The sequence below is a fragment of the Ambystoma mexicanum genome, chromosome 5p (genome assembly GCF_040938575.1).
Source record: "Ambystoma mexicanum isolate Mex_15411 chromosome 5p, UKY_AmexF1_1, whole genome shotgun sequence".
NCBI lineage: Eukaryota > Metazoa > Chordata > Amphibia > Caudata > Ambystomatidae > Ambystoma > Ambystoma mexicanum.
In genome coordinates this window covers 958,811,791-958,833,571 of record NC_090930.1, presented here as the reverse complement: position 1 = coordinate 958,833,571, position 21,781 = coordinate 958,811,791, and the positions used below count along the sequence as shown (strand labels likewise).

At 47.5% G+C, this 21,781-nt stretch overlaps 1 protein-coding gene across 1 annotated transcript in view; it reads right to left on the bottom strand.

The window, feature by feature from the left end:
- Positions 1–1,519: 1,519 nt before the first annotated feature.
- ZPBP (zona pellucida binding protein) overlaps positions 1,520–21,781 on the bottom strand; it is a 1,976,511-nt gene continuing 1,956,249 nt past the window's right edge. Inside the window, exon 8 of the mRNA XM_069613425.1 lies at positions 1,520–1,793. Within this exon, the coding sequence (XP_069469526.1) occupies positions 1,699–1,793 (95 nt within the window). The 3' untranslated portion in view covers positions 1,520–1,698. The remainder of the gene's footprint in view (positions 1,794–21,781) is intronic.

The window sequence follows — 21,781 nt, the reverse complement described above, 5'->3', positions numbered from 1 at the left end:
TTATAAACGCTCAGTTGACCCCGTTTGGACCTGTTCAACTAAAGAAATAGGCAGCGATAGTTTTTTAATATACAAACAAAATAGAAATAGCTTTTCTTGAAGATTGAAATTAAACAAATAAGCATCAGATTTATGATATTCGAATTATATAATCCTAGTGTAAAATAATAACTTTAATTCTGGATGTATATATAGGCAAAATAAGTGGTCTTTTTCCATGGCAGGTGCATTGTGTCAGTCAGCTCAAGTTGGAAATTGTTTAAGGCTTCACTTATGTATCATTCAATACATTATAAATTTAATAAAATCACAACAGAAGAAATGCCTATCTTTTTGTTTAGTGGTGTTGCTCTTCTACTATATGTGAAACTAAATAGAAAGAATGGAAATGTGTCAACATGTTTCAATTCCCATCTTCCTTTGTTTGAGTTCTAAACTTTAGAAATCAAACAACCAGAAAATATTGTGTAGCTCCACTCGTAGGGCCTTAATTCATACCTCCAAGGGGAGATGTACTCATTGCAATGTATTGTTGTATAACATGTCACAGCTCCAACATAAAATGCATACAGAGATAATGTTCTCCAACAGTTTTCAGCAATTCGTTCAACAGGTATCATCACATGCTGCAGTGAATGTTTACACAGAAGGGAAACACTCGGAACATTATGACAGAGCTCACACACAAGTAACGATAACACAGCCTGACATGTCTGACCATTCCAAAATAGTACCCATATAAATTATGCTTTAATTAGAATGCAAAGGCCCAATGAAATCCACTCTCTGCATTACAGAGAAGCTGACTTCCATCGTTCGGGAGCATTGTAATTATACTTTTTAACTATACTTACATTTGCCATAAACAAATAAAATGAATGCCCTAATACAAATAACAAACATCATCACTTTACCAATATAAATAGATAACAAGAGTAGAAAAAAGAGGACATGCAGCACAAAATTGTAAAAGGAAATGGGCCAGTCAAGCACCTTGAATAAAAAAGAAGTGCTTCTAAACAACATTTGAAAACTCTCTACCCAACTTAAACAGTTCCTCTTGCTACTAAAAAATGGATGCTACTGTAACAAAGCCCACAGGTTGACAAAAAGTTAATGCTTCTGCCCCACATTCAAAAAGGTTGCACAAGCCTGATCTAGACAGACCTACAAATAATATTGGAAAGGCGGTTGAGGGTATGGGGATGAGGAGATGCTATTGGAAGACGATTAGATATTGTTTAGCTACATTTCAGTAACTCCCAAACACAGAGCCACTACACAAATACAACTGAAAGAAATTATTGTGTCAAACCTTACACTTTACGCTCTTCTAATCGGAAAAGTGCTTTGAAAAAAAGATAATGTCAGCACTTGAACACATTTCTGCAAGAAAGTGGACAGTGGGTAAACCCACTATACTGTACTGTCAATTTTAAGTTGGTTGCTTTTAGCAATATAAACATCCCTTTACTCATCAGAAACATGCATTTAAAGAAATAAATTCAACATTCACATGTACAAAATACATTATTTTAATTAATATTTTACCAACACAGTCAGACATGATTAGACTAGAGTGTTATTTTATTTTCGTTCTTCCGAAATATCTACAGCTGGTTACATTTTGAGCATTTTGACCAAGCCAATGCATTCTTCAAAGTTCTTCCTAAACGTGATGCATGCCAACATTCATATTTAGAGGCATTTCTTGGCTCCATATATGGCACTCGTGTTACATGTAAGACAGTGAACTCCATCTTGTGGGTTATATGTACCTGGGCCGCAGATAACTACAAAAAAGGGAACAAACATGTTTTAATGAACAATAGTAAAAATTATGCTTGCAAAAGATCCTCAATTAAACTAAAATCAAACTAAATCACTGCACAGAAATGTGATTTGCAGCTCTTCTGTGACTCTTCTACCATTCAATGAGTTGTATTGTTAGTTGATAAGGTGCACAGTAAATGTTAGAAAATATATTACACGTAAATAGTTGTGTATTTGCAACAAAATCAATTGCATCACCTAACAAAACAGCCGTTTAGCAGCACAATCAATGTTATACTTGACAGCAAGAGGTCTTACATTTAAATAAAGAAAAACAATTGGAGGAGGCCACCAGGGGGCGCACAGGCAATGGCTGCCTGATCGCGGAGTTCCCGCCGAGGCTGGGCCTATTCAGGGGATTGAGCCCCCCCCTGAAACTCCCCCGAGCGAGCACAACTGGTGGCGTGAGCTGGTGACCCCCCGTGACACCCCCGCTCGAAGGAACGGAACTCCAAGTCAGAGCGGAACCGGGGTTCCGGGAGTGTCGGTGTGCAGCTGGGCAGGCGCCGTTCCCGGCGATGCTGGAGGTGGAGGAACCCCCCGCAGCAAGGAGGTCGGGGAGAGGATTCCGGCCCCCACCCGGCCCTGGTGGCGGAAGGCGCATGTCAGCGGAGTGGCGCTCCCCAGGCGGGGACCAGCGGCAGCGCCCCCACCTGCCCTCGGACGAGGGAGACGGACAATTTCGAATCCGGCTCTGGGCCCCACGGGGCTGCGGCGCAGGCCCCAGGAGACAACGCCGGTGGCCAGGCCTCACCAGAAGGGGCCCAGGAACGGAGACCCCAGTAACGCGTCGCCTCGGGCGAGCGGCGGACCAGCCCCCCCAACGAGAACCAAGGCGACAGGCCCTGCCACTCACCGCGGAGAGGCCCCACAACTCGAGCTGGCCCCCGGGGCCTAGCGGGGTGGAGCGGGGTGTGCTGCCCCTGCCTGGGTCCCACCCAGGGTCTCAACAACGACCCCCATCCGGAGAGCCAAAGACGAGGAACCTCACGGCCTAAGGCACAGCAGGGGGAGGCCCTTGGGCCGGGTCCCGGGGCGTGGACCCGCCCGACAGCAGACAACCCCGGGAGGAGACATCGATTTGGCAGTGACGGCACCCCCATCCTGAAGAACGCCGCTGGCAGCGACCCGCACCCCAGGTGAGAGGCCCCCGCCCTCAGTTGGCGGGGCGAGTGCCCGCCTGGGGGGCTACCCCAACCCCCAATGGGGTTAAACCACCACTTACAAGCCCCACTTGAGCGACGCAGCACCCCCCGAAGGGCCCCCCAGGCCGCAGCAGACCACGCAGCTGGGGGTCAGTAGGTCCTCGAGCTGGCGGAAGACCCTACAAGCATACCGCTTTTGAGAATCGGAGAACGCCTCTGGGGTCCCTAACTTCATCCGGAATCGCGGCCCACCCTGAACCCGCAGGCTATCCGCAACCCAGGTGAGAGGCCCCTGTCCTCAGCTGGCAGGGCGAGTGCCCGCCCGGAAGGCTGCCCCGTCCCCCACAGGGGTTAAACCACCGTTTACAAACCCCACTGGAGAGACGCATAACTGTCTGGCCCCGGGGCAGCACGGCGCCCCCCTTAAGGGCCCCCCAGACCGCAGCGGACCCCGCAACAGGTGATCAATAGGACCTCATGAGCTGGCGGAAGACCCTTCAAGCATTCCGCTTTCAAGAAACAGAGAACACCTCCGGGGTCCCCAACTTCTCCGGAATCATGGCCCACCCTGAACCCGCAGGCCAACCCGCAATGACGATGGAGAGGGGCTTTGCCTCCATGCTCTAGGAGATCAGAGAGATGAGATCCGATATCGCCCAGAAGTTTGAGAAGATGGACCAGAGAGTAGCCAAAATTGAGGACAGGCTCTTACAAGTGGAAAACTATCAATCGTCCTCTACATCTCAGGAGGTCCAATTCGGCACACGGCTTGCGGCCCTGGAAAAGAGGGACGAGGAGAAAGCCAGGCTAATGGACGACTATGAAAACAGGGAGAGACGGAACAATCTTAGAATTTTTTGGGAACCCGGAAACGGAGGGTGAGACGGAGAGAGAGTTGACCCGAGTGGTGAGAGACATTATCACCCTTCTGTTCGCAGAAGAAATGACAAAAGAACTCACGTTCGACCGGGTGAACAGGGCCGGGGGAAGGACAGGGAGCCCCAGATCCGTTCTGGCCCGATTCCACTATTACACCGAAAAAGCCAAAGTTCTGGAGGAAGCGAGGAAGGCGGGGGTGATAACCTACAACAACGCCCAAATCTCCATTTCTCAAGATCTCTCTGCTTACACCCTAGCCAAAACGAAGGATGTGCCGCCCCCTGACACAACAACTGAAAGAGAAGGGAGTGCGTTATAGATGGGGGTACCCCTTCTCCCTGTCTTTTGAATATTCAGGCCAACGCACAACGTTGGTAACAGAAGAAGCATTAAGGGTGCTATTCAGGATTATGTGGGTGAACCCGCCCCCCGGAGGGGGCCGGTGGGCTCTGAAGCGCTCATCAGGGGTACCCCTGGCCAGTCTAACCGGCTCTAGGAAGTTCAAGAAACTGAACACACCACCGACACCAATGGAGGAAGAACATGTTGAATCGGAGGAGTGACAATAGTGACCCCATGATGGTCTCCGGAACTAGAAAACAGGAGGACTCAAATGACGCTTTGTTCGCTGCACTCCCTTGAACAGCAAGCATAAGGGGGTAACGGGGGGGCATAACCATGGGTGTTGAGAGAAGTATCATTCTGGGCACAGGGGAAGGACGCCCATTGGGCGGAGGGGAAAGCCCGGTCCATCCACAGATCGGCGCCTGACAACTGGGTTGGGGAGAGAATTCTAGTACCCCCTCAAACAGCGACCAAGCTGGGGTGATCGGGGGGGGGCGAAATGGGGGATGGGGGGCTCACGTTAGTGTTAGTGTGCTTTGCTATCAATGCCTGGCCGTAGGGAACAGGCTGGTGGTCCGGCCATAATTCCAGAAATGGAGGAACTACTTGGCTGGACGCCGGGGAGGGGGGAGAGGGTTCGTACACAAGTTGGGGGTTTAGGGTCGGGAAATGAGTTGGGGGGTAAGTTGGGGAAATGTTTCAAAAATGTCCAAACAAGGAAATACAGAAATCAGGGAGGGAGCGACGATGCGACATTGGTGACCAAAGGGGAAGGTGATAGCGACTATGGCTGACGACTGACGGGCCCTAGGATTGGGAACCCTGAACGTACGGGGCCTGAATAACCCCACAAAGAGATCTCTAATCTGCAGAGAGTTTAGAAGGGAAACGTTGGACCTACTCTTCGTGCAGGAAACACACTGGGCAAGGGGGAGGGAGCCCAGAATGCGGGGGGGAGGTATCGAGGAGATATTCCATGCGTCCCACAAAGGAAAGAAAAGAGGGGTTGCAATCCTGATCGCTAGGGGGTTGGGTTTCGAGAAAGACTCCATCCTGAAGGACCCCAAAGGCCGCTACCTCTTTGTACGAGGCTCCCTACAGGACTCACCCATAACCTTGGCAGTAGTATACGCTCCGAACGCGGGCCAGGCCCAATTCTGGGAGGGAGTGGGGGAGAGGCTAGAAACTTTTGTCCAGGGTCCAATGGTGGTGGGAGGTGATTTCAATATGGTCCTCGACCCAATCAGAGACAGACAGCAGGTGGGCGCTTTAAACCCCAGACCCGCAGGAGACGCCATGGCACGCAGCTTTCAGAGGGTGAATGGGAGCCTGGGCCTGGTGGATACGATTCCCACCCCCCGAGCAGGGACTCCCTCCTTTTCCTACTACTCCTGCACTCACAAAGCCTTCTCCAGGATAGACTACATTCTTGTGGACGAGGTCTTCCGCCCCTACGTAGCGGGTTACAGGATAGATCCCGTTCCCTGGTCAGACCACGACCTGGTCAGGATCACCCTGGCGGGGGACTGGTGTAGAGAAGGGAGGGGACGCTGGAGATGCAACAATGCCATACTTAGAGATGAGGTACATGCCCAGGCCGTCCTGGACGCCATTTCAGAGTTCTTTGAGCTCAACGACAACGGGGAGGTGGGCACGCACACCCTCTGGGATGCCTTCAAGGCGACCCTAAGAGGAGTACTCATTAAAATAGGATCTCGACAGAAACGGGACAGGGAGACCCAGGAGAGAACTCTGAGGGAAAAAATAGCGCGTCTCCCACCGGGGGGTTCCCCGGTACATACCCTAGAGAGCGACCGCGTGGCGACACTGGAGGACTACAGGCTCCAATTAAAAGACCTGCTCCTCCACAAAACGGAGAGGAGCCTCCTAATGGTTAAACAAAAATACTATGAGAAGGGGGACAAAGCGGATAGGATCCTGGCCTGGAAATTGAGGGTGAGGGAGGTGAGGGACATCAGGGGAACACTAGATTGCGACACCCCCCATATAAGCAAAGCTTTTCGCCAATACTATAAGTCATTATACGTCTCAGAATATGACAGTGGCGATACCCAGATTGTGGAGTTCCTCGACTCTATACAGATACTGTCCCTTCCCTGGGAACTGGCAGAGGGGCTGGAGGATCGGGTGACCGAGGAAGAGGTTGACAAGGCGATCAGCGGGATGAAGGTGGGGACCTCCCCGGGGGAAGACGGCTTTTCGGTTTACTTCTACAAGAGGTTCCGATCCTCCCTGTCTCCCTACCTGGCAAAAGTTTTCAACTCGGTGTTGGAGGGGGGCACCCTCCCTGACTCCATGATGGGAGCCATAATAGTGGTCCTTCCCAAGGAAGGTAAAGACCCGAGGGAATGCGTGTCCTACCGACCCATATCACTGCTCAACATCGATGTCAAGATCCTGGCCAAGGTGGTGTGCAGGCGGATGGAGGGAATAATGCAGAAGCTAGTCCACGGGGACCAGGTGGGTTTCATCAGGGTCGGACAATATCCGTAAAACAATAGATTTAGTATATTTTGCCCAAAACTCAGATCTCGACGCATGCATCCTGTCCCTGGATTCAGAAAAGGCCTTCGATAGAGTCGAGTGGAGATACATGAACCTCCTCCTCCAGCGAATGGGCTTCGGGACACACATCCTGAGCTGGGTGGCCGCCCTCTATAGAGCCCCCACCGCAAGGGTCCAGGTGAACGGATTACTGTCCGAGCCCTTTCCTCTCATCCGTGGGACCCATACACCCATAACCTTCAGGCTAGGAGGGGCTTCCGTGGGTTTTGGAACGATCTGGCGGGAGAGGAGATATCAGAGGACGCCTGGGCTCGTATTTTCAGGATATCGTTTCATGGTAATCTTTTCACCTCGGACATGGAACACAACTTTAAAATCCTACAGGGGAGGCATAGAGATCCGGCAAAACTGTCAAAAATGTTCACAGGGGTGTCACCAGAATGCCCGAGGGGATGCGGCCAGGTAGGGACTAGAGGTCATATGTGGTGGCTATGCCCGAAAGTGCAGACCTATTGGGAGTCAGTGAGAGATTGGATAGCGGAGGTAACAGAGGACCCTCTACCCCTCAATCCGCTGACCATGTTGCTGGGCCTCCCCCCGGAGGAAGCAGAACTGCACCGGTACCCAAGGATGTGGGAAACTATGTTGAGAGCGGGCAGAGTGGCCCTAGCCCAGAAATGGAAGAGCCCGGAAACGCCTTCTAAGGAAGATTGGATGAAAAAACTCAAGAACATGTTCCTGACGGACAAATTGACTGCCATGGTGAACAATGATTCTTGCTCATTCCTCGCTGACTGGTATGGGGTCCAGCAGACATGGGGATGGGATGTCCATTAGTTCCAAGATCGTGCCCCTAGATGGCCGGGACGTGATCGTCACCGAGAAGGACAATACCTAGTAGGGGGTCCCATGACCCGGAGCAACGTCGGCTCCAAGCCAGCTACTGAGTTGGTCACATATCGCATCGCTTCAGCGACACAGGAAATGGAAAGAAAGTTTGATCTCTCCACTGTTCTAAAGATCGAGTTGGACATGGGGGGGAGGTCGGGGGGTTGTTGAAGGGGGGGTTCGGGGTTATGAAAAAAAAATGTTCTGTTCTTTGTATCACAAAATGCTAATAAAAACCAAAGTTTAAAAAAAAAGAAAAACAATTGAATGAAAAGCAGTGTATTGTACCATAGCCATAATCCTTTCACAGGTATAATAGATCTTTAGGGGCTGTATTCAAACAACCCCTTTGGCCCATGCACTCATTCTCCATTGTAAAAAAATGTAGAAGTGGCCACGCTTGTTGCATTACCTCTTCATCCACCCCTACTCATAAATGTCCTTACTTCATGACCATCCCGAGACAGGTAATCAAATTGGTGCCAATAAATAAATAATACTCGACTATTGTTGCTTCATAAAGTAAAAAAACATGCTTTAACTACTTCTCCTCTATAGCTCCATGAATAGCAATCACAGTATTCAAATGTTCTGTTTTTGTCTGCCTCTGCTGGAGACAGAGAGCCCAGGCCCCATTGGTGATTACTGCATGCTTATGCAGATCTAGTATTGTTTGTGATCTCGCGCCAAAGGATGTGAACTAGCAGTTTAGGATGGACTGCCCCGTTTTAGCAGGGAACAGGCCTGATTATGTATGGTCTTTCCCCATTGTCGTGGCAGGCTGTAAAACAATGGTCCAGATGGTTGCCCGGAGCAATGCCAGAGGTTTTGATACATTCAAAACCTTTCATCAATCACTCTTGTTTAGCTATATGCTTCAGAATGTGCCTGGATCCTGAGGGTGCTCCCTGTTAGTACTGCCGTAAGGACTAGGAATAGTGCAGGGGAATTTCTGGATGCAGACTATGCCCCTCCTGTATGTCTCCCAAATCCACATTGGTGCAGGCCAAGCACAACATGGCTAACATCTTCATTCTTAAAAATACTGGATCTAGCAGATAGTGTGTCTGTTTATATCTGATTGAAGGATGGCTCAATAGGCGATCCTAGAGTAAAAAAAAAAGACATCTCCCTTAATCACACAAACTACACAAATTCAAAGTAAAATTCACAAACAAATATCAAATTGGTAAATCCAGCAACTGCACAAATAACAGTGTTGTCCAAACCCTAAATGTTTCAAACTCTTTGATACATTTGGGCTGCTCTTCAGGGAATGACCTAAGGGAAAAACAAACTATGGTACAGCAAATCAAAATCTCAATCTTAAACAACAATTTCATAAATGATTTATAGATCTTTAGTTCCATGGAATGCCCTATGATGTATCACAGTTTGCTTTCCCCCTAGGTCATGTTCAATTCAAGACAATGGGCCTCATTACAAGCATGCCAGTCTGGAAACATTGGTGCCGGTAAGCTTACCGGCACTGTTGTTTCCGGAGAGGCATACTACAGGTCTGCTTACCGGAGTAACTGTGCCCGGCAGGTCTGAGCTTGCCGGACACAACGGCCACGGTAAGCAGACCGTCACGGAAGCACCGGCACCATTATTAACTGTGCCAGTGCTTCCCTGTTCCCCTTTCCCATAGAGTCCAACAAGACTATAGGATGGGGATTAACAGAATGACCGGCGCCTGACTTCCCGGCCGCCGGCGTTGTAATACCCAAGTGTTATCGGCAAGCCAGGTGCCAGTAATTTCTTTCGGGTCTGGCGGCAACCCACTGGTATCACCGGCAGGGTTACCGCCAGACCCGTAATGAGGCCCAATGTGGGGTATAGCAAAGACTATCAACTTTTATTTTGACAGTAATCCTCATTTTAGGTGACAGTTTCAATAGAAAATTCAACATTTGCTAAAATTCATATTTGTATAATTTCTATTGATTTACTATTTTATATCTAGCTTCCTTTGTTCAGCACTACATTGTTATCTGCCGGTGAAGTAGGTCTAGTTTCAGGGTGATGCTGTCCAGGCCTCTTCCCAAATCTTCGGGGATGATGGTATTGAAGAAATGACTGGGGTCAGGCTTTCTCAAGGTTTGGTTTCCATGTACACTGGCCTGCTCTCAGGGCTGGGATTCAATGCTGAAGGCACAAGGTTGACCAATTTCAGGCTCGTATTAAAAACGTAACACAGGTATGATACCCGATATGCCAGAGATTGTGAACTTCAGAACTTCCTACTTGGTTTCTTCCTTCGCTTTCCATGGGCAAGTCTTACTAATCATCACCAGCTGGGGCAAAAACCTCTTCTTCTGAGAAGTTGACAGCCCGACAATAGGTTGGCGTGAATGTTTGCATCTGGATATAATTTAGGTGGTCCCTATTGTGGAAGGTACATGCCCTTTAATATGGGCCTACATTCTCCCCTTTTGAAGAGTGTCATATGGCTGTGTGTGTTCCATGAAGCGGCCAGAGACCAAAATGAATGTAAATAGTCTTTAATGACAACACAAATGAAAGGAGATAACCTAAGAAGCTTCAGCAACTCAATGTTCATAGTCCTCCTGAGTTATTACCTGAACAAAAAGATTCCTTTTCCAAAGTTCATAAGGATTTTGGGGTAACTCATCAGCACTCAGACTCTTTGCTGCTTGATCCCCAAAAGGGTCTTCCTGATAGTCCCTCCTGGTTCTGCTGAGAAGGCACAGCCTCTGGTTCCTGTAGCCCCTGCTGCATCGTGGCCAGTAGGTGTAACAATAGTGAAAGTCATCCAGACTTTTTAGCCCATAGCTTCCAAGGGTCTTATCACCTACACTCCCTGGGGGTCCTGATGTCTACTCTATGCTCTGCTTCTCTGATCATTCACTGTTCCTAATCCTCCTTGTCACCCCGCCAAATGATGGTTGCTCAGACTTCAGCAGGATAATCCCCTCCAGACTAGGGCTTAAACACTACCACCTGCCTTAAAAAATGCATGCCCTCTTGTACCTTCCTCTTGTAACCAATTCTAACCTTACTAGTCTTTTCCTTTCTCCTCCTGCTCCCCGGCTGCCTCTGGATGATTTTTTCTTAGCACCACCTGTTCTTCTCCTTCTTCCAACCCTTGCTGTTCTACTCTTGCCACTAGCTGTTGTCCTCTCCCCTTCTTTGCTGCTCTCCTTTAACATTTTGCTGCTCTCCTCCTTCCACCCTGTTTCTCCTATTTTTAACCTCTGTTTTTCACTATTCCCGCTGTCTTGCCTCTAATGTCATCCACTCCTTCTCCACTCGCCTCCTCCTCTAACCTTTTTCTCCCAATGCCAACGCTTTCCAAATATTGCTCCTTTTCTGCACCAAACGCTGGCAATGCCCCATCCTGGTAGTTTGTTATCGCTGGTCTGCCCCATCCCCAGAATGGGAATGGGTCAGAGCTTCCACATGTGCCTCACTGTTTACTTGGTTTTGCCATTGGTTTGATTTCAAAAGTTGTTTAGGCTCATCTGTCATGCAAGCCGGTTTTACTAACATGCATGGAGTCACGATAGTGGTTTTGCAAAGCATATCCTATCTTGGTGACGACTAGTGCATTGCCACACCCGTGCATGCATGTATGCACACTGCTTTAGAAGCGGAGTTGTGTCTGATCCTTCCTGGTGGGTAAGCACTTGTGAAGCACCATCTGTAGTGGGCAACTAAGAATTCCTGCTACACAAGGTTTCCTGTGCGCCAACATACACCAGAGATTCCGTTGTTTGGGGATGTTGCTGAACAGGGCCCGGATCCTCAGGGAGGATACCGCTTTTGTTTTTTTCTGCCATTCAGTTTTCTTTCTATTAAAGGACCTGAGCAATGAGTGTGCACAAGGGACGGTCCCCTGGCCGCTGGGTGGCCAAGAGATCATCCCTGGGTTCATCATCAATTTGATTGGGTAGACACCCAGACCACCCCACTAGATGTCCCCAAAACCAGGCAGGAGACTTTGTTAAAAGGGGCACACAAAGCAAGGGTCAATCTCCTCCGGGTGATGTCAAAGCTTTGGCTAAACTCAATGAGCTTTGGCTAAACTTAATGTAATACAAATCTGTGATCCCATTGCTAACACCATATATCATAGCAGGGAGATTGAAAGATAACTTGAAGCCAAAATATAAAGTTACTGTTTCTATACACAGACATAATACGAGAGGATAGGTTTACTTGCGTCCACAGGATGGGGTTCTGAAAGGAGTAGAACTTGTTGAAACTTCTCTTAGGGCCATGGTCCTCAATCCTTCTCTTAACCCACACCAAATAGGTCTACCTTCTTGACTTAGTCGCTAGCACCCTGCACTTTGTTCTTGACATATTGAAGTTCATTTCATGGCCCAGGTTGGCCTTGCCCCCATGTATCTGGAGCATTGCAAGGCCTTTCCACCAGTGCCTTAGTTTAGTGAGGATTGAGGGTCGGAAGATTCCTTTTCACACCAACCACTTTTCTCTTCCTGACTTTATTGCTCCCTTAATCCTCTCCTCCTTCCTTCTAATTTTACTCCTGTTCTTCTCTTTGGCATTCTCTCGCCTTTCTTGCACCTCACCATTCAGCCACACTCTTTCTGCTTCTCTTTTCCCTCTACTTTACGCCTCACTTTTCTTAACATCTCATCTGTGATCCTCTTTGGTAGTTACCCTTAATCTGCTCTCTTCCCTTCCTTAGCTTTCCCCGACCTCTCAAATCCACTCTTGGTCGCCTCTGTGGTAAATAACTTTATGCACCTTCAACCTTTTGCTTTGTTTTTGTCTTTCTCCTCTTCCTCCCATCTTTATCCTTTCATCCTCTTCTGCCTCTCTGTGTCCACTTTCTACCTCCTCTGCTTTACTCTTTCCTTTACCTTCTCCGACCCTCCTGCTCTCTGAGCTACCTCATTTGTTTTACAGTGTCTTCTCTTCCACCTCCACCCGACTCTCAGCTCCACCTTCAGTCTTACCTCTCCACCTCCATATTTGACCTATCTCTCTCACCTTTGCTCTTCTCTATCTCTTTCTCTATCCCACCTCTTATTTTTACCCTTCTTAAACTGCTCTTCCTTCTCCCTCTTCTACCATTGCTTTGCTATTTCCTCCTCAATGCACTGCCACATACTAAACTGCAGCCTGCACTTTGATGTTCTAACTCCCACACCTCTCTTCAGCCCTACTCCACTTTTAACCAAGCTTTGTATTGGTTCCAGAATTGATAATCGGTTTGACGGGTTCAGGAGTGTTGGGTGGGCATGCTTAGGGATGGAGCGCTACTTGACTGAACTAAATATTTGGCAGGTGTTCTTTATCGGCTATCAGGCAGCACAGTGACTTTCAGACGTGATAATGCATCTGCTACCCACCTTGGATTCAGTTCTCTGGGGGCTGATTCTACGATTTGCAGTGAGGCTCAGAGTCTCATGTAGTCTACACTCATGCAAGAGGGACATATCCTTTGTACCAGAGTGTGTGTCACAGATTCCTGCGTTCTAAATTTGTGTGATTCGTCCTGATTGCTGGGATCAGGTGGATGCGAATAAGGTGACACATGTGCTCTATTTGCTACCCAAGCGTGCATGCCGGTGCAGCATCTGCATTGTGGCTCCATTTTGAATATTGGTGTGGAGGTTTCGTGTTGGGTTCTCCAACTGGTGTGTCTTGGTGAGTTGTGTTTATTTGTGATATGGATGTACTGATTTCTTGTTGTGAAAGGTACGTGTGCTGTTTTTTGAATGAATATTAGGAACAGAATAGCAGTGTGTTGTGTGAGGAATCAATTTTGTTTAAGGAACAGAATTATGATTTATAGTAATTTAATGCTGTGTATGGAAATGAGGTGTATAGTGACTTGTCCTGCTTGCTGAGTGTCCATGCTTGTGGAATGTTGAGTGAATGGATGGATGAATTAACAGCTGAAAAGATTGTTGGGTGCATGTTATGAATGAACATTATGTGTTTTAGTTGAGCCAGGCTGTGAGTGCCTCCATCACGTCATCCTGTCCTAAGAGAAACTGGAACCTTTGTAATATCTAAAATAAATGTGGCTTTTTCCTAGTCAATGTCGTGGTCACCAACATCAGATGTAAGAGATGCTAACTGAAAAAGTCAAACTGGGTGGTGTGGCTGGCAGCAACCAAGATGGCTGCTTGTTCCCCGTGGGCCATGTCCCAAAAGATTCATCTACCTCCCTGAAAAGTAATAACACTGCATTATAATGAAACTATTGTAGCAATGGCGGCGGCAGCAAAAATGAAAAACCCCAGCTCTGTGGTGTGCACAGGACACTGTTGCGGCCTTGTGCAGGCAAGACTCAGAGTGAGTCCACTTGTGAGGGACGCACAGCCCGAAACTGTGAGGACTACAAACACTGAGAGCGGAACGGGAAGAGCAAGAAGGTGGTGTCACGCAAAGCAGTGAAAACGTTTAATTATAAACATATGAAAGAACACTCCCATATGTGCTGAACAAGGACAACTTAGAAGACTTCTCTGTGTTCATAGTGATAGAGAGATGACTACTACTGTGGCAGCCATCTTGGAAGGTGTAGTTCCTTGATGATATTTCCATCCTGATATATTGTTTAAGGTGCAACTTATTTTCATGTGATCTCCAGATCGGTGGGCTCATCAAAACCTCAAAACCAAGATAATTCAATCCGCAAATTAATCATTTTCTTAGCCATTGATTTTTCCAATGCTTATGCTGTAAAATAATAAAGCAATTACGTTAACAAACCTACCTTCTACCTGGAGTTTCCAATAATTGCCATACAATGGCAACTTCACTAAGTATGCATACAACTGGATTTGCACATAAGGAAGGTGCTATAAATGGGAATTGAGCCTTACATTTCAAATGGGCAATTAATCATGTTCCTGAAAAAGGAGTTGCAACGGCAGAGGGCAGGACTGAAGGATTAGAACATCTTCAATACAAAGTGATAGAACAAGCAAAGGTACTCATAGACTTGGAAGACTGGAACAGGAGGTACAAAATCCATCTTTTTGGTGTTCCTGACGCAGTGACATTTAGAGAACGCAGTTTATCGACCCTGCTACAATTAAACTTAAGTCTTTGTTAGAAATACAGAGAGCTTGTAGAGTACGGTTGAGAAACCTAGCAAAACCAGAGAAAACCACAATGTCTTTATCTGCCAGCTCAGGCATAAATCCACAAGTCAAATATTGCTACACGGCCAGAAGCATAATTCGTTCCTGTATGAAAGACACCAAATGCAGTTATATGCTGACTTCTCTCAGGCCACTATGGATAAAAAACAATTCCCAGATCTATGACACGTATTTAATAAGTGGGATTTAAAATATGGCCTGCTGCAGCCAGCAAGAATGATCGTGGCAAAACACTGGAAAGATACATAATATGTAGACTTGGAAGGCTTATAATACTTTTAGTACAATAAGAGCAAGACACAATGGGCACATCGAATCCGATCAATGATCCCATAAAATCAAGAAAACACACAACCTTTGAAACCAATAGAAGACCGATGGGAGCGGTTAAGGCACAAACAACTCATCAAGGATAAGCTTAATACATCATCGCAACAACCTGCATCTCGAGTCCCAAAAACCCAGGAAGATCACGTGAGTGGAAACATCTATAAGAAGAGGCCTGGGAGCACCTCTACCGAGAACAAACATAGCCAATTAACCTGTTCTTTGGGAAGGTGCCCACTCGGCAGGGTCTACAAACACCGTTTTAGCTCACTGTACCTTTCACAGAGGAGAAATACCCATTTGCATATCAGTCTGCTCCTGCCCACTTGGGCAGTCCCGCATCAAAATGCTAGGTAATTCTCCTATGAGCAAGAGTACCAACTGCAACCCCAGACACGTGTGTTTCATCCGAGCCGAAACACGTTTCTCGGGTTGCTGTTGAGCTAAAACGTGGTTGCAGACCCTCCAGAGGGGGAACATTCTCAAAGAACAGGTTCATTTGCTGTGTTTGTTCTCGGTAGAAGTGCTCCCAGACCTAAAATATTTTTAGGGAAAAATCTATGTCTGCTGAAATCAAAAGAATGCTGAGACTACAATTAAAAAAGGAGAACAACCAGATGACTTTAGTTACAAACCCTAATATTTTGTAACATATGTGGGTGAGTTACTTAACATTCAACTCATGATATACAAAGTTTAATAGTGATTTCCATTTATACATGAGCTGTTTCTTTTCATGCAGCATACGGAGGCCAATGTTCTGGCTTTGGAAAAGAGGACAGAGAAGTAAAACCATGACAACTGACTAATGTCAAGTTTGCAAATTGTTGTTTTAGAGAAGAATAGCATGATGTTGTACTCTTTAAATTTACATTGTTGTATTCTTTATATTAAGATAGCTTGCACAACCAAATGTCAAAAGCTTATATCTTAGCATTGCTAGTCAAACAAAACTAAAACCAGGTGGTATTTCGAAAATGTAAGTAGGCTAATGAGGGAGCAGGAACCCATTATATATAGTGAAAGGTATATATTACTTACCTGTAACTCCTGTTCTCCAGCATTGGCATCTTTCATAGATTCACATGCTGTTTGAACATTCCTCATCATTGGGCTGGGAATCATCAGTAATAGTAAAGCAGTTTATGCTTACATTTTAAAACTGCTGTCACTTAGTGTTCTATCAGAGACATCTTGGCTCATATTGTCCCACAGCTAATTGACAGGTCTCCCTTAGCTCCAGCCCTGGAGGTCATCTTCAGATTTTGGCATGCACACTTGAACGTGGCAATATAAGCCATGAAGAGCCATAAGTGTGGTAGGCGGGAGGGTCGCATGTGAATCTATGAAAGATAACAATGATGGAGAACAGGAGTTACAGGTATGTAACTTATTCCTTACCCAGCATTGAATCGTTCATAGACTCACATGCTGTTTGAAAAGATTACAAAGCAGTACCCAGACAATACCTACCAAGGGCTGAGGTAAAGCTCACCTGAAGGAAACACTCACCTCAGAATATACTCACCTCACCCAAACATATTGCATAGCAGAGTGTTAGGCAGAAACCTGTGCAGTTCCCTCTGGGACCACTGCAAAAGATTTAGGACTACAGGTGTTTGGCAGCAAACCCACTTGGTAGCAGTCTGTACCACACAGATTCACCTGGTAGCTGTGGCTGAGCAGTCAGACTTCCCTCAAGAAGAGTTAGGCAGTATACAGAGTACATCCCTCAAGAAGAGTTAGGCAGTATACAGAGTATTCACCATAGGTCAAGAGAACAAAATAGAACAAGTAAAAACTGACCGGGGCTTGGTGTAAAAGAGATATAATTATTTATTTAAAACACATCTAGAAAAACACACAGGCACTAATAGTAAGCAATTGAAAAACACGGTCACTAAAAGATATACATTCCCTTAAAAGAATATTAGACAAGTCTTAAGTAAAACCCCACTTATTTTCAGACAGCGGTGAGCGCTTAACGTAGATGGCACTCTAATAATACGTTTTAAAAAGGGAGAGAAAAGCAGAGAATAAATTGAACAGGTCCCAACACTTTTTCACGAACACAACAAGAGAGGGAGGCAAAGTAACACAGTGAATTCAGAGTCAGTAGGCCGGATCCGCTTTAAGAGGATCAAAACGAAATGTGTCCAAGGTCACACGGTTGCAGTGCACAAAAAGTCTTGTAACGGTTCAAAAAGGAGTTGGACCAAACAAAGGGACCAGTTAGATGGTCAAGGCGGCCAGCCCAGTCCAGAAGGTTAAGGGGTTATTATTACCTTGTAGCAATCTTTAGAAAGGGAGGCCTGGCGGACACAGTACCTTAAAGTGGTGAGAATAATCCAGCGGGGGCAGTTGTTCCTGGCAGCGGATGCAAGTCGGTGCTTCGTCCGGGGGAAGAGAGGATCTCGTCGGGGAGGAAGACAGGAGTCCGTTGCACTGCCAGGGAAGAAACCAACCGCAGAGTTTCTCTGGCACAAGGAGCGGTCCGTTGATTCGTGGTTCAGTGGTAAGTGGCTATCCGGCCGCCGGGGTCCGACCACAAACCGATCTGGGGTGCGAAGAAAAGAATGTAAACTGGTTGTGCCCACCAGTCAGGGGGAAGAAGCCTCTCCAGCCGGGAGATCTTCTCTGTCGTCGGGAAGTGGTGAGTCGGTTCCGCAGGGCTCCACCGGTGGTGTCGTCGTGGTAGGTCGGCTCAGCTTCTCCCTCGTCGGATTCTCAGGTCCTGTGGCAACTTCTGAAGTTCCAGTCCCCAAAGCCCTGCTTTTATGCAGCATACCCCCATTCACTCAGCCTAGCTGTCAATCAAACATGCTAAGTGGTGAGCCGGCCGGCTCACCACTTGGGCCAATCACACAAGAGTGCGACTTGAGTTACCAAGGTAACTCAGTCCAGGGTGCCTAAACCCACTCCCACACCCCCTGTGGTACCCAGACAGAGTGGCACCACTTTTGGAGGCTTCTGTGGAGAAGCCCGCCAAAAAGTGGAACAAAGGGCTCGACTTGGGTTGGAGTCACAGAAGAGAACACAAACGCCATTTTAGAATCCAGTCCTGGCAAAAAATACCAACCAGCGAATTAATATTAATTAAATAAACCAGCGGTATGTTCGAGGCTATGAGAATTAAATAATTAAAGTTGGTAGCCTCGAACAATGGGAAAATCCCATAGGGAAATATTTGCAGTCGAATATAAAAAGTAGTTTCCACTGCCACCAGCCAAAACTCGATCAGGGGGGACGGAGACGTGCCCCCTCGACTAACAGACCCCGGGGCTATCGAATTGCCCCGACCATTACGTCCATAATATGATGGTTTGTACTGGTTTCTGTTAATAATTTGGGACTAGTAAAGCCAATGGTGACTTTACATGCCCTGGGAGACAGTAGTCAGTCCCAGGGTATGGAGTCTTTGGTGGGGTGTCACTATGACACCCCTGTGTTACTGCACGGAGGGTGCTGTGTAACACACATAGTAAAAACACATGAGACCCTATGGAGTAAAGGACCCCATAGCCCATAAAACACATTAACAGTCAAAGGAACACCATAAATTATGTGGGAGAAAAAGAGTCTCACTCTTGTCAGGAGAAAAAAACAAACTCCAGAAATCCAGCAAAGCTGCTGGGGGACTCACTAGGTTAGGAAATTCAGCCTGAAGAGAGAATTCTCCCTAACACAGAGCTTGGCTGATCCTGGACTCCTCTGTGGAATCCCCATTGACGCAGTAAAACATTGTGAAGATATGTACTGATGTCCATGTTGCTACCCTACAAATGGCCAGCATGGGAACACTGGAGAAGAGAGCTGTGGTAGCGCCCACAGTCCTTGTGGAACGGGCTCTGGGAATGCCAGGAAGAGGCCTGTTAGCTAGTCGATGACACTAGGAAATGCAGGAAGATAGCCAACGCGCAATGGAGGCTTTGGAAAGAGAACTGCCCATGCCAGCCGGACCAAAAGCTACAAACAGTTGACTTGCAAAATACTTTTGTGCGGAAAACAGAACTTTAGGGCTTGTACCACATCCAAGGAGTGTAACGAACATTCCCCAGGAGAGGACTTAGAGCCAAAAAGCACTGGTAGCACCACCAGCTTGTTCAGGTGGAATGAAGATGGAATCCTGGGCATGAATGTCGGGTTAGTGCGAAGGACCACCTTGGATGTGTGGAAAGTCAAGTAGGGCGACCTGCACCAGAGAGCCTGGACTTCCCCCACACATCTTGCAGAGGTGATGCAACCGACGGAGCAGTCTCCCAAGACAAAAACGTCAGAGGGGCTTTGTGTAAGGCTCAAAAGGTGGCCCCATGAGCTTGGCGAGGACCACGTTCAACTCCCATGCTGGAGCAGGCACTCTGACAGGAGGGAATGAGAGGAACTATTTGATGAGCCTGTATGACCAGAGAGAAGGCGTCCCGGGGGAAAAGTGTTACCTGGAAATGGAAACCAGGTGAACCTTGATGGAAGAATGAGCCAGACCAGCTTGCGCCAAGGGCAAAGGGTATGGTAGGACGTCAGGAGCCTGCACTCATAAAGGGTTGAGTTCCCACCCAGAACTACAAGCTCTTATAGCAGGAAACCGTGGAGGAAGCCCTGGCGTGTGCCAGAATGTAGAAAGTAGGGGCCAGGTCATTAAATTGAGGAGATTGGGTCGAGGTGTGGCACTGCTCCCTGGTCTCTGGACATAAGATTGACATCGGCGGGAGCTGGATAGGAGGCGCCGCTGACATGATGAGAAGAGCCAAGAGCCAGTACTGCCTCGGCCAAGCTGGGACGACCAAGATCAGTTTGCACTGCTGCCGTCTGAAAACGTTGATCACTCGAGGGACAAGAGGAATTGGAGGGAATGCATGTAGAAAATGACTTTCCACAGGAAACGTGCGCCCTGAGGCCTACAGGCATGTGGCGCATTACAAGAATTAAATAATAATAATAATAATAATAATCACTAGGCTCCTTGTGTGCTGGAATCTGCTGGCGATAGCACATATTTTTGGCTCTCCCAGGTTGTGAAGAGATCGACACTTGGTGTTTCCCACCTGCTTAAGATGCAGCAGACTTGATCCAGAAGTTCCCACTTGTGGCAGGATCGCAATTCCCAGCTGAGGGAATCCTCTACTATGTTGTGTATCCCTGGTAGATGGAACAGGATGAGGAAGAGATTGTGGGATAGAGCCCAAGTCCATAGGGCCTGAGCTTTACAGATTCCATCAACAGAACAGAGGACCGGGTGCTGCCTTGTTTGTGGATGCAAAACATCTTGGTCGCGTTGTCGGTAAACACACAGACCACCCGGCCATTGGTGGTAAAATGGTCTGCCCAGAACACTGCACGTAATTAAAGGACGTTGATGTGCAATGTTTTCATCTCCAGGGACCACATATCTCTGGCATGGAGATGGCCTGTGTGGTAACTGCAGCCCTCCAGACATGTGTCTGTTGTGACTGTGACCTGAGGATCCAGCAGACGAAAGGGTGCTCCCTGTAATGAGATTGGTGCAAAGCATCCACCAGTGAAGAGCATTACAAAAAGGGGTGCGTTAATCCAATTTTGTCTTCCCATTCACCAGAGACTTGTTTCCATCGAGCATAGAGGAATTCCTGGGGAGGCCACATTCGAAGTCTTCAGTACAGGATTAAAGGAGTGCAGGATGACATCATTCCTAGCAGGGACTTCAGCATGCGGACTGACGCCAACGAATTGTGTGATAGCAGTAGAGTTTTTGCTAGCATGGCCTTCACTCTGTCCTCCGAAGGGGTAACGGTGCAGGACAGCGCGTAGAACAGAGCTCCTAAGAATAGAGCATGTTGCGAGGAGGACAAGCAGGATTTGGCAAAGTTGATGGTAAACCCCAGTGATGTCAAGTAATGGATCATAGTCTCTGGATGCCGATGAGCCAACGGAAGAGTCTGCTCAAACCAGACAATTGTCGAAGTACCAGTAGATGTACTTGTCTGAATGAGATAGATGAGTGGCCACAGGAGCCAAACATTTTGTTAATATTGTCAGAGCAATGTGTAAGGCCTTGAAATGAAAATGTCATCCTGCGATGGTGAATCGAGGGTCCCTTTGCTGTCGGAGATGGATCAGGACATGAAAGTATGTGTCCTTCAGGTCCACAGATAACAGTAAATACACTTCCTGCAGCTGCGTTAGAATATGTCGGAGGGAGACCATCTTGAAGGTTTAAGCCTGCAAGAGCTTGTTGAGTAGGTCATAGGTGGAGAATGGGTCTCCAACCCCTGATTCTTTCTTTATGAGAAAGTATCTTGAGTACACTCCTTGACCTTGTTGTTGGTGAGGGGCGTGCTCGATTGCACCCTTGGCGAGGAGAGATTGGACTTCTTGCAGGGGCAATAACAAGTGCTTCTCCACCTTTGGCAAGTGAGGTATGGAGGATGGGTGCCGGAAGGATTCCAACGTGTGCCCCTGCTGGACTAGTGAAAAAAAAACATTCATCCATGACGATTGGACGCCACTGCTCGAAGAAAGTTAAGATATGACCTCTTACTGGTGTGTGAAGACAGAGGTGCGATGACAGATCAGGCCTGCTTAGTGGACGATTGACCACTGGTGTGTGAGGAACTGCGACAGCGCAGATTTCCCCGGTACCCCTGAGACTTTGCCATGCAGCTCTCAGATGCAGGATAGGTGCTGAACTAGTAGGACTGGGACCGGTATGAAGGCCTGCAATTGAGGGACATCCTTGAAAAACTGGTCTTT